Genomic DNA, 14,191 nt, shown 5'->3' with positions numbered 1-14,191 from the left:
GGAAATATATATTTTGAATTGGTTGTGTGGGAAATTCTAACGAGTATACTGGCAATGTTCTTGCTATGAGTACTTGACTACATTCATGATGATATTTACTAAATAGTTGTACCCAAAGCGTAGCTGATTTATCATTGGTTATTCCTGAATCATGCAGCTCTAAAAGATTTAATAAAACATCATTGAAAGGATGCCATGGTGAATGTTGAATTTTAAATAACATTTTTATAGCAATTAACTTTATCCTCACAGAAACCGAACATTCTACTGACTCCATATATACCACTACATTAGGAGTACTGTTCATTAATTCCAAACATCTTTTTAGAATTTTTCGTTGCTGGACTTCTAGTGGAGAAAGTTTTGTTACTGGAAGATTACACAAGACCATTAATCCATAATCTAATACTGCTCGATAATAATTCTTATAAAACATAAGCATGTTGGTAGGATGTGCTCCCCATTTGGTATTCGCCATAGCTTTAAATAAATGAAATATTTTATCGGATCTATTTTTCATCATATTTATTTGATACTGCCATGATAATGAAGCATCAAAGTATACACCTAGATATTTTACTTGTGAAACAATTGGAAAATTGTAATCTCCTAGGAATAATGTTGAAAATATTTTGAAGACCCTTATGCTTAAATACTACTATTTTGGACTTTTCTAAAGATATTGATAATTTTTTCTGCTTTAACCATTCGTTAAATTCTATTAATTTATATTCAAACATTGAAAAATCTTTTAAGTGATTGTTTGAGTCTAAATATATACATACATCATCAGCATATTGTAGAAACTGAAATGGGGAATCTATTATTGTTTTAATATCTGATAAATAAACATTAAATAATAATGGGCTAAGAGGACTTACCTGTGGTAGTTAGTCCTTGTCCAATATATATTGGACCTACCATTTCTGAACCAAAATGAAAATAAAGTTGTCTTTTAGATAACAATTTCCATGTCATTATGAGTATACAATGTGGCACTTTTAGTAATTGTAGTTGTCTCAATAGAACAGTAATATCTACGTTGTCATATGCACTTTGAATATCAATAAAGGCTGAAAGTACTGATTGGTTTCTTTTAATAACGCTATAAATATGGGAAGATAATGTTACTAATGCATCCTGGGTTCCATAACCTTTACGAAATCCCATTTGTCTGGGAGAAAATACCTTTTGACCTTCCATAAACCACTCTAATCTTTTTAATAAAAGCTTCTCGAAAATTTTTGCCAGTACGGAACTTAGAGCTATTGGGCGATATGACTGACCCAACGAAGGGTTTTTCCCTGGTTTTAGAATTGGTATAATAATTTGAGAGGTCCATGCAACGGGAATTTTGCCCGATAGGAATATTTGATTGAAAATTTTACATAACATGCTTAGTGCATTCTGTGGAAGATTTCGTACCATAGAATACGTAATTCCATCAATGCCAGGAGCAGAATCTTTAGACCCTTGAAGAATTTCATGAATTTCATTTACAGTGATAGAGGATGTGAACCCCTTTGAGTATTTTGATGTAGATGAGAACGTGTAGAATATATTAGGAGGTTCACAGGCTGATGTAAAGGGTGTAGGAATGACTTTATTGATAAAATCGGTTTTCCATTCAGTGGACAAAGGTCAAGTCCGACTTACATGTGCTTTTCTAAGTGATCTGAACTTGCGCCATATGACGTCTAATTTTGTGTTAGGGTTTATTTCTTCGCAATATTTTTGCCATGAAAATCTCTTAGCCTTTATATATACTTTTCTAGATTTTGCAGTAGCTCGTTTCAAATTGCAGGTGAAGGAGCACTTACAAATTGTTTCAATGCTTGTATTCGCTTCCTTTTTGCTTGGAAACATTCTTCATTCCACCAATCTATTTTAGGAAAATTTCGATCATATTGCGGTTTTAGTCAGGGACAGGCATAATCCATAACTTGAGTTATTATATCCACAAATTTTTCATATTGTACAGTATATTGGTTTTGATATTCTTTAGCTGAAAATTTTAAGTCTAAAACTGAATTATATTTCATCGAATCTGCCCTCTTTACGCTCCACTTACGAATTGTTTTTTGTTTTATTAATTTTGAAAATTTTTGAGATAATGTTAGCGTGATGAAACATGGAAAATGATCACTAGTTCGTAAATCAAAGTCTATTTCCCACACAAAATCAAAACACTGATTATCAGATATTAAAGTTAGATCAATAGAGGACATATTATTTCCATTTGGTGGAACATGTGTTGGAGATCCATCATTTATAACTGTCAAGTTATTATAATCCATCCAATCTTCAACTGTCTTTCCCAAAGTATCAATTCTATGATCACCCCACAATGTATTATGACAATTAAAATCTCCTGTTATGATAAAGGGATGTTGAAAGCCAGATATAGAATTTAGATGAGAGCTCTGTATTTGTTGCGAAGTATAATGAGATGGAATATACAAGCTAATAATATTATAAAGTAAGTTGTTTAACTGAATTTGTATACTGACCACTTCTACATTATATTTGGAAAATAAATCATGTGTTGAATTAAACTGAATTTGTTGAAATGGTACACTTTCATGAACAAAAATTCCCACACCCTTATTTCGCACATTATAATCATTTAATATACTATGATAGTGAGCAATATGAATATTTTCTGATTTTAAACCCCATACCTCACTAACGCAAATAATTAACGGGTGACACTCATCTATTAATTTAATTAATTGAAGTTTCCTTGCAGAGAAGGATCTTAAATTCCATTGTATTATTAATGGCAAGAATTTTCTTTGCTGGTAACACATTGTTGTTTTAAATTAAGGGGTGTCCCCGAAATCTTGTAAGTCTTGAATTAGTTTTAAAATTTGTACAGAAATTTCATTACATTTTAAGATTATTTTCCTAATATATAATAAATCATCACTCACTGAAATTGTTGTGGTAAGTTCAGCTATTAGATGTAGCAGATTTACTAGCGATTCTTTCTGAGAAGGACTCTCCGCTGTTGTCCGGCGTCCAATCAAATCAGATTTTCTATCCTGTTCCTTAGAGGAACACGTCGTGCTCACAGGTTCACTTGTATTAGCCACTGCTGATGATGTTGACGCAATTTGTGGATCCTTGTGTTTATTTTTGTCCTTTATCAAAACAGGTTTAATTGTTTTCCTCAATTGTGAAGCAGAATGCAGTCTAAAATTTTCCCCGTGTTGTTTTTTAAAACTTTCATAAGACCGGTCAGATTCTGGTGGCACTTTCTTCCAACAGAGGTTACTCAGATATGTGTCATTTCTTCTATTTTCCCAATCTGTAACAGAATTTAATCTGATCGTAGTAGGACTTTCTGATGTGCAAGGGCTTTCCTTGTTTATTGATTCCTTTCTTATCACTAGCAATTTAGGAAAGTCTTTAGCAGAGGTCGCATATGTTCGCTGTTCATTTCGTGGATCAATTCCAAAAAGTACTTGTTTCCTTGCATCTTGATAGGAGATGTTGTTATAAGCAATCAGCCTTTGTATTTCTCTCTCTTGCTCCCATCTTACACATGACTTATCGGTAGATAAGTGGTTTCCTTTGCAATTAATACATTTAGGACTGGCATTGCAGATTCCATGTTCCGCTTGACCGCATCTATAACACACGGGAGAGGATTTACACTGTGTTTGTGTGTGTGAGAAACGGAAACATTTCTTGCATAAAATCACAGATCTTACTTTTGGTTTCACTTCAAATATTTGTCTCCACAACTTCACTTCTTTTGGTAACTGTTGAGATTGAAATGTTACACTAATCAGTTTAGTAGGTTCTTGCCTTACTTCCCCCTCTTCATTGAAAAAGGTTTTCTTCATCCTTATTACATCTATTATTGGAACTTCAGCTCTAATGTCTTCGATTATCTCGTCTACTGGGATGTCGGTAGGTACACTATATATTAATCCTTCTCCCACTAATAGACCTTTAGGAATTCTGGCTTCTAAATGGTATTTTTCCTTGATGAATTCATTTTTAGCAAATTTATTTGCATCATATGCTGTGCGAAATGTCAATTTTGCCTGCTTCAAACCACTTTGTTTAACGAATTCAACATCAACCTTCTCCTTACACAAATTATAACCTAATTTTACCGTATTCAAGCTCTGTGATCCAGGTAATGTACTGTCCACTAACACGATATATGGGCCTTGATGTCCCTCATAATATAAAGACATATCATATGCCTCATTTCTATATTTAGCAACACCAACCTTTGTACTTGCACTTACTTTCGGATTTTTTGGGTTTTTCTCCACTTCAGGTTCCGTGCATTCTTCATTAGATCGACCTCTTTTGAAAGAAGTCTTATCACTAACTTCCATTTCCGCTAACTGTTCAGGTACAATCACATTCATATCACTCTGGATTGCTTGTATTAAATTTTCTTCATTAATCTTCACATCCTGAGCCATCTTTGGAAATCACAAGCGTTTTTATTTCGCTTTTCTCTTTCACATATCAAATGTAAAATATATATAGAGAGATTTAATCTTGTAACTCTAGAACTATTATTCTCAAATCAAACTTCAATTAATTAGATCTCAAACTAAAAAAACAAACAATTCAACACGCTATTCACACAGAATCCAAACGATACCACCATGAAAAATAAAAAAAAAATCAAAAAAAAATCGTTACGTCCTGAGAATGCTCAGTGTAGCATAACATTAAGGAGAGTCTCATAACTCCGCCGCACAGGGAGATTGGGTAGTTACCGTGACGTAGTGATCCAGTGGCGAATACCAGAAGGGAACGTCACAAATGTACTCGTATATTGTGATAAATTAATTCTTAAGCAAATATAAATTGCTAATTATTTTTAACAATAAGAGACTTCACTTTCCTTTACATCTATTCACAAGAGTATAAAAATACAACTTGGAAATTCATTTCCAAATGAACAACTTCTTCTTCATAACTTTCACATATATGTATGTGTTTTTTTTTTCTGAAATCTGGCAAAGTGCTAATAATGTATTCATTTCATAAGCGTCTATTACAGGACAGAAACCATCACTGGGTATTTAACATCAGACGAATAACGAATTCCAAGTGCAATATTCCTGCGAGTTCGTGTATGTGAGTTCACCTCTCAACGACAAATGGTGCTGGTTTGAGCCGCGGTAATGGCATTGTATTTGTTTCTCAATCACAGTATATTTCTTTCCCATAGTTTCGGTGTCCGATTTTTTCTTACAGGATTTCTTTAGAATTAAGGATCATCAGAAATATAACTATGAAGGCAAGAGGAAGTTAATAGAACAGGAAAAGATATATTGAAACTTATAGTTAGTTGAAAGGACAATTGGTCATTGTTTATTACAATTATAGAAATAACTTGATCGAAATACTTTTACATATATTTTTGTAATTATTTTTGTGCATCTTTCCTACTTGAACAGATATAAATGAAAACTCGGCATGCTTTCCTTCATTTCATTATTTCAGTATAGACCTTCCATGATTATCAAGGCTTATGGTGCATCTTAGAACTAACAATTAAGGATTTTTCTATGTTGTTGTTGTATATTGATTTCAATAAATCTACTCACCTTATAATTCAATTAACCGAGACTGGTTGGAATGATTTCTCCATTCGCATGGACGTCCGGAAGGGAGGGGGCCATGCGGGGCCACGCCACCCGGAAATGAATGTTAATCAAAAAGTACATATTTCACACATATATAATTTCATTTCAGTGACAGTAATATATGTTAATTATTGCAAGGGCGTTGCAGGAACAGGATAACTTCAAACTGAAGCAATTTTTTAAAGGGAGTAATACTATTATGGGGAAATTCTGCCTCATTGTTGTCGCTTCCCTTTGGAAAAATACCTTGCTTGTCCCTTCCTGGAAAATATTCTGAAGACGTCAATGTATTATCGTCGTTAAACATTTCATTAAATGTCCATATATCACCGTCGACAAGCACACATAATATGCATGTAATGATACAATAGAACACAGCTTTAACCTTTTCTCGTATTTTGGTCGATATATCGACCATCGAATATAAAGTGCTACTCGTATTTTGGTCGATATTTAAACCATGCAGCTGATTACAAAATTCCTGTTTTTTTAATATCTTGATACTTTTCTGTTCGGTCAAAAACACTTACAATGGGACGTGGCACTTCATGAGGATACACCCCCCCCCCCCCCCGAGTACAAAGTTACGTATGGAAGTTGGCGCGAATTTTAAATTCATACACGTATTTGACAAAAAATGTTATAACTGGAAGACTATTTGACCAATCTACTTCGGGTAACTTTCGTTTTTCAGATAAAACATCAGGGCATGGAACCGTGGAAAAATCAAAACGCCAAAGCCAATAAGAGGGGTTGGGTGGGTTGCGGTCCCCAACTTTGAATGAAAAAATCATTCATAGTCATAATCATCTCTCTCTATTGAACCAAAACAGCATTCTTGTATTGTTTTGCCAATGCTTAATGTGCATCGTCGATTGATTGATTTGGTTAATTTTACTTCTCTTCTTTGTCTAATCGCGAAGATGTGTATGAGCGATGTTATGATTAAATTGATGAAGGGACACACAAGAAGGTTGTAAATCGCATGCCAGGATTTGGACCACCCCACGGGTCCCTGACGTCGTAGGACGTTGTGCTGTAGAGCAACCACAAACAAAAAAGTTTCGGCCAAAAATTCCCGCGCACCTCTCCCATCTTTCGTTCTACTCGGGTCATAAGGAAGCATGCCCCACTCTGTCCCTCCCCTCCAAGCGGGAGTACGATCATATAGAGAAACCACTAGAGCACGATGCACAGGAGTGGCTCTTTTGCATGTGGTTCCACTATAGCCACTCTGTCACGTTACGGAAGCCAGCTTTAATGTACTACGCATTCCTATTATTCATAGTTGCATTACTGCATTCGTGTAAAAATAACTCCTAACCGGATCGGAGAGTGCTGTCAAAAGCACCAGACTCCGGATCGGAGTGCTCTTGTCTCACGCTCCGCTCCGGATCGGAGCGTGTGTCTTAAAAAGCCGAACCACTCTGCTCCGAAGCGGAGTACTATTGTATCACGCTCCGCTCCGGATCGGAGCGTGCGTCTCAAAAAGTCGAACCACTCCGCTACGGAGCGGAGCACGAGTCTCAAAAAGTCGAAGCACTCCGCTCAGGATCGGAGTGCTGTCGTACCACGCTCCGCTCCGGAGCGCTCCTTTATTACGCTCCGCACTCCGCTCCGAAACGCTTGTTTGGAATTCTACATTTAATGACTACAAAATGAGAAAATCTGTACCAGACGTGGAAACCACAGAAATATATGAATTGTTCATGTTCAAAAAATTATGTACGACAAAAATCAAGAATAATGGAAGTAAAGTGTCACGAACATGATTTGGACTATAAATTTAAACCCTAGAACGGGTTTGTCAGCTCACATCATCGAGGAGAGGAATATGACTAAAAAGATAAGAGTTTTAAAAAGAGTGACGGTAAACATAGATTTGAATATTTCGGAAGCTTTGTTCATTGCAGAACAACACTGGACTAAATTAAATAATGAGAATAGCAACGTAGGCCCACTATAGAATATTCTTTTTCACAAGTGGGGTAAGCCACTATGTTTAAAGTCTCTGTAAAAATGAAGATGATTTTGAATTGCCTAATGATATTTGGAATCTATAGTTTAAAATGTGATAAAACTCTTGATCTAAAATAAAAATAAATAAAATCTTATTTGCCTACTCGTCGCTTGTTCGGGCAACTTTTATATGCCTACTAATCTATTCGCCTACTCGTCGAATTGTTCGGGCAACTTTTATATGCCTACATATTTATTCGCCTACTCGTCGAATGTTCGGGCGCCATATTTTGTTACGGGCTGCTAATTTAATAACTAATTAACTCAACTGACTCAACTGAACTGAGCTTAGCAACGCAACAACGAAGAATCGCTCGCCTCACCTGCTGGGCGAATTAAACATTACATGAATTATAATACGGTCAGGATAAGTGCCTAACAGTCGGAGTTACCAAGAATAAACCTAGGAGGATTTTTTTTAAATACCTGAAATGACGTTACATAATACTACGGTGTTACTGAATATACACATATATTAAAGCACAGATAAATACACATTACATCTTGCCCTCTTTCACTCGATCTCACATTCATTCTCTCATTCTATGGCATATTGCGACAATATGACAAATACAAAGGTTAGATTATTTACTACTTTGACCATACTCTTGCTATGTCTTGGCTACATTGCCTTTTACAATTTATCGTTTAGGATTTTAAGTATAAAGTGAATAATTGTTCCTTGTGCGAACCCCTTCTATCTTTTCTGAAGGTATAAATATATTCAATGAACTATTGTTTGCTGTTAACATAAACTCTCATCTTTAAATTGATTACTCCGTCGGAATACCGATGCCTAGGGATGCCATAGCACTGATTTAAGTTATGCAATGATTTGATTTACGCAGATTCGCGGTAGATAGTCGTCATCTTTCTCACACACGCACATGGTTGGATCTTACCTTAGCTGCATTCCCTCTGACCTGGGTTGGGTGAAGGTGGTCCTATAGTTTTGGAAGGCCTCCACACTCCATTGTTGCACCTCGCGGTTATCCTGGTTGGCGAAAGTGGATCAGTCGGCAGCTCCATCTGGCATCATCGGATCCTGGCTTCACTCGTTCACTGTCAACTCCATACGACAACTTGCGCAATAATAGGTCAGTTCTTCGCGGTCACTCGTAAGTACAGATACGTGACTTGGGCGATGAGACGAATATACGCGATTAGCCATTCGCGGTTTCACATGGATATCAAATGTTATTAACTTTCACTACTTTGGACGATGTTTCGGACGATTGACACGGGTGGACGTGTCTGGCGTTGTTCTCACATAACCACACGTATGTGCACGGATGCGTTGACGGCGAGAGGGAGAAGGACCCCCTGGTTCTATTCTGCTCTACTCCATGGCTCTGAAACACTCACTCGAGGAAAAACAAATCCAGACCTCGAGTCTGCTTGCAACTCGCAGCTCGGTCGCGTGTAGCTCACACTCCGGTGGCGATTGTAGGCAAAACTGTGCAAAACTGTGTCTCGCTATTCCAAATCATCCCTTTTATTCCAGATTTAAACGTAGTGACGCGCTACCCTCTATGATCAGGTGCTTGTTTATTGTTTCTGGTGCTTTGACCGTTGTCCTCCTATCCTGGTCAATGCTCACTCCGGTCCTTAACCCCTGGTAGCAGCCCCTCGCGCAGAGATTAGGCTAACTCTTCCTCTTTTGTATTCAGTCACGAAAAGCAAGGACAACTCAGTAGGGTAGCGTCTCCCTTTCAATATAGCGATGAATCTTTAATAATTCATAACTCCCGTAGTTCTGTTCTGATTAGGCTCAAATCTTGGAATCAGTACTTTTATAATGTGGTCTTCCGCTGGTTAAAATCTCATCCAATTCGGTCCATTGGTTTAGAAGTTGCATTTTTCTTGATATTCCCATAAGAATACATGTAAATCCGAATTCGGGCGAAAACGGTGGTTGAGCAAGCTAGTGCTGGCTAAGACAGTTCGCTAGACACCTGTATTCGCGACGGATATTAATATTACCAATTGCAATTAATTCCTACTAACGGGCAATTAGATTAATTACTTGCCACTCAATATTTGACCGTTATAGATGAAATTATGAAATTGATGAATGGGCATTCACAAACAACCAAGCCCGACCGGGATTCGAACCCGGGACCCTTGGCGTTGCAGCGCGATGTGCTAACCACTCGGCCACAGGGTCGGGCACGAATATTTTAGTCTCGATTTGGAAATTGCCTATGTACACGTGTGTACGTATATATGTGTGTGTGTGTATTAATGTATCTGTCATTGTATTCTCTTAAAATTTATTATTTTTCATTTATGTTATCTATTACATTTCAGTATTATAAATATATGTATTGTAACTTTTAATCACCAGAGTTAGGTAGCAGAACAGCCCAAGGCTGAATCTCGCTCTGTAGTAAATTAACAGACTTTTATATTCTATTCTATAACACTAAAAGTAAATGTCTGCTGAAGGGAGCGTGTGTTCTCCTGAAACGTCACAACAAAAATTGTGTTTTTATGCTTGCAACAACCTTAGACTACAAGAGAAATAATTTTACTTTCAAGTGAGATTGTAACCTCTGTGTACGTGGGTTCGAACCTGAAGCCTCTTGACAGCAAAGTGGCCGTGTTACCAGTCCTGCATCGGGTAAAAGATAATGGTTCAAAATGTCGCAATAAGACAGAACCACCACCACGAACAAGTAGCTCAGCGCGTTAGTAACTATTAGAAGGCGAAAGGGTCCAACGTAGGCCATAGCAATTCCCAGACTTCAATCTCAACAATAACAGAAAATGATCAGATTTTCACCCTTTTTCCCTTCCCTCAACGTTAAGTCCCGAAAGAACCTTCCTGCGGGAACGGAAGAAAACGAAAGGATAATCCGGGACTATCAGTGCTCTTGGTGTTTCAGCAATGAAGCACAGGGTCAAATTCCCACGGTATTGTTCTTATGGCGCAGCCAGAAGTCGTTTGATTGCCTACCCCAACCTCTAGAGAGAGAGAGGATGGTTGGCCAAATGGGGTAGATATATCTAAGATCGTGCAGATCTGATCCTGCTGCAGTATGTCCACTACTTTAAGCTTCCTCGTTTCCTCTAATGGATAAACAATCCACAAACCCATGCAATTTAGTGCTTCAGGACTCCCCTCACCCTCGCCATTGGGGAAAAACCGTGGCAATAAAGAAAGGTTTGTGTACAACGTTACGAAAAAACAACCCCTCCCGGTACAGAAACCTAATGGTCAAATAAAGCAGATTTCTTGACATGAAATATTAAAAAGCACATATCCCAGCCCCTGAACTCTTGGTTTAGTCTACAAGATATAGATTCGAGAGCATAAAAGGCGGTAGAAAAGACGGATAGCAAAGTTCGAAGACCACTTTGCAGAAGATCAAATTGCCCAGAAGATCTGAGAATCTCTCTGCTCATCCTTCTCCTGGACCAGAAACGGAGTGGCACGATCTATATGAAGGACGATAACATTTCTCTAAACATCCCAGTCAGCTTCATGTGAAGATGGTTGGCGATCAATAGACCAATATAAGAATCATTATTGACATCGATTTTTGATAACCCTTCGCCTTAGTAAGGCTGCCAAAAAATTCTCTCCTTTTCCCCTTACTTCTGCTCGAAGCAGATTGTCTATAATGAATTCTTTATGACGTTTGGAGCCACGAGTGTCTCGCTACTCTTCCTCTTGGTCAAATTGACCCGCCGTAAGGACCACTTTCGCGCAAAAATCACTAAGAGTAACACCTCGAATTCGCAAGGCTTAGAACCTTATGGCACACTTTCCACCCAGCCCCCAGCTTTCTCCCATCTCCCCAGAATCTTTTGATGGACGCATCTTGTGAAATATTCATGCTAACAGATGGAAGCTGTTTTCAGCTGAGATCATGGCCTTATTCAACAGACATTATTCGCAAACGCAACGCTCATCCATTCGCTACGTCGTGAAAACGGCGGCAATAGGAACCTCTAAAGAACAGGCTTCTATTCTGAATATTTCTCATATGAATATAAAGGTGCTAACTTTAGAGATGTGGGGAAAGATTTCTGAAATATCAACGATAAAAGAGCACGAATTTGCTTAACTGTTCAAATCACATCAAGGAATAACTTGAGAATTTGCTTAACTGTTCAGATCACAACAAAGGATTAAGTGAGAATTTGCTTAACTATTCAAATTACATCCAGGATTAAGTCAGAATTTGCATAACTATTCAAATTACATCTAGCATTAAGTGAGAATTTGCTTAACTGTTCAAATCGCATCAACGACTAACGTGAGAATTTGTTTAACTATTAAAATCACATTGATGATTACGTGAGAATTTTCTATACCGTACGAATCACATCAGGGATTACGCGAGAATGTGTTGTACTGTTCAAATTACATCAGTTACGTGAGAATTCTGCTTAACCGTTCAAAACACACAACAGATTAGGTGCGAATTTCTTCTAACAGTTCAGTTCACATTAGAAATAATGTGAGAATTAGCTTAACTGTTCAACTGACGAGAATTAGCTGTCCATATCACATCAGGATTAATATATGAAATCTTAACTGTTCAAGTCGCATCTGGAATAATGGAAGAATTTGTTTAACAGGCCATAACGGCTTTTAATCTTTCTGAAACAATAGTGTGAGAATTTTTTGTAGCGGGTAAGAAGACCATTGCAAAAAGTATAGGCAAAATAAGAACAATTAAATTCGATTGATAGTTGAGTTTTATAACGGTTTTGAAGCTAATCATGATCAAGAAACCTCATACTCTGTAAAAGAGCAAATTAATTGATTTTGTACGTAGAGTGAAAATTTAACTTAACCAATTGTGATCAGGTTTCCATACAGTAATGCACAAAGATATAAACCGCTCCAATTATACTCACCGGATACAATAATTTCTCCAGTTTCCTTCGTCCAGTAGTTGATAGATTTTGGATAAGCTTCAGAGTTGCACTCCAGGGTCATATCTTGTCCTTCGTAAGCTCCAACAAGCTGGTTCGGAATCCATATCATTGGAGGAACTGAAGAAATGAAAGTGAGGAATTAGTATAATAGTTTAATCACCAATTTTTTAACACTTTAACAAAGTCAAAATTCCTTAATGTATACATGTCCAGGGTGGCTCAATAAGTCACTTAACACCCTCAGTACAAGGCCACTGCGGCATGAAATGTGAAAATGGCGATGACCAATCATTGCCTGGCCAAGGGGGAACCACATTGACGCCACCCACACGGTCAGCGGACATCTTGATGTCCGCCATCTTGAATTCAACTTCAGAATTTTAAAAGGGAAGGGGGTTGTGCGACATATCAAAATGGGCTAGAATTTCACGAGAAATGCAATGGTGAAGGTGTTTTCGACGTATCTTTAACCAGTAAAACGTTATGATTGAATTCTTGTACCAATTTGCTACTTTTCGAGGTGTTAGAAAAATGCCTTAAAATTTGTTTAGCGCATCGGTAATGCATCGAGATCAAAGTGACGTCTAGGGAGAGAAGTTCGCATGCCATTGCACACGATTTTAATCGGATACATCCATGAAGAGCTGCGCATTATAAATGGTTGTCGCGAACAATTTACAGTGTGACGCTTCCATTGAATTAAAAGTCCTTCACAGTGACAAGGCTAATGTTTATGTTCAGAAGGAAGTTCATAAACAGAATATGTGACCCTTGTCATCTGATAACTAACTTTGGACAAAAACAGGTTCATAACGTTCCCATAAGTGTTCTGGTGTTCTTCCCTATTGAAAAAACTCTGTAAAAAGTACCTTCTTCCATAAGCAAGGATGAAAAAAACTGTTTATTTAACAAATCCAAGTAGCCCTAAGCATTTAAGGTTCTGTTGATAGAAAATTTACTAACCAGTCATGTTCCACACAGCACGCCACACCATTAACTTACCAGCACTAACCATTCAGCTTTGATCTGTCGAAAATGGGTTATCAGATAAAAAGCATCGAATATTCTGTTTATGAACTTCCTTCTGAAGCAAGATGGAAAGGAAGGGAGAAAGAGAGAGAGAAAGAAAGAAAGACAGGGAGAGAACGAAAAAGAGAGAATTACATAAAAGAGATAAGGAGAAGTGGATGGATAATGGGGGAAAAGAATGATTAGGAGAGAGAGAGAGAGATAGAGAGAGAGGGAGACAGAAACAGAATGAATATGGTGAGAAGGAAACGGAAAGAGACAATGAGAATGAAAGGGAGAGGCAGGGAGTGTGCTGTAGACGCAACAGAACAGCATCCAAAAACAAACAGCAACCATCCACTCCTGCGAAAAGGCTCGACAAACTCCCGTCTTTTCAGGGTGGCGAAACCGAACCATGTTTGAACAGTGTACTTTACCGGAGTGGAGAAAATCGGCGACAGCTTGTTCCACGTCAGACGACGTGATGCGTTCATCCCGCGACGCAAAGCCTTTTGTCGGCGCTAAACAGACATTCGTTCACTTGATCCGCGATAAGAACTTGTTTGCACAACGCCCTGGATCAATGTAACTGACCACCGCAACAAAACATCGATTCCAGCCTCCAAGCTCAGTCGCTGTTTGCA

At 37.8% G+C, this 14,191-nt stretch overlaps 1 protein-coding gene across 3 annotated transcripts in view; it reads right to left on the bottom strand.

Moving 5' to 3' along the window:
- LOC146002875 (lachesin-like) overlaps positions 1-14,191 on the bottom strand; it is a 606,899-nt gene that overhangs the window by 44,950 nt on the left and 547,758 nt on the right. For all 3 annotated transcript variants that reach the window (XM_083140902.1, XM_083140903.1, XM_083140904.1), the window contains exon 6: positions 12,519-12,656. In XM_083140902.1, coding sequence (XP_082997028.1) covers positions 12,519-12,656 — 138 coding nt within the window. The remainder of the gene's footprint in view (positions 1-12,518; positions 12,657-14,191) is intronic.

The sequence above is a fragment of the Lepisma saccharinum genome, chromosome 19, assembly GCF_977018435.1.
Source record: "Lepisma saccharinum chromosome 19, izLepSacc3.1, whole genome shotgun sequence".
NCBI classification, from domain to species: domain Eukaryota; kingdom Metazoa; phylum Arthropoda; class Insecta; order Zygentoma; family Lepismatidae; genus Lepisma; species Lepisma saccharinum.
This window is presented reverse-complemented; position numbering and strand designations above follow the sequence as displayed.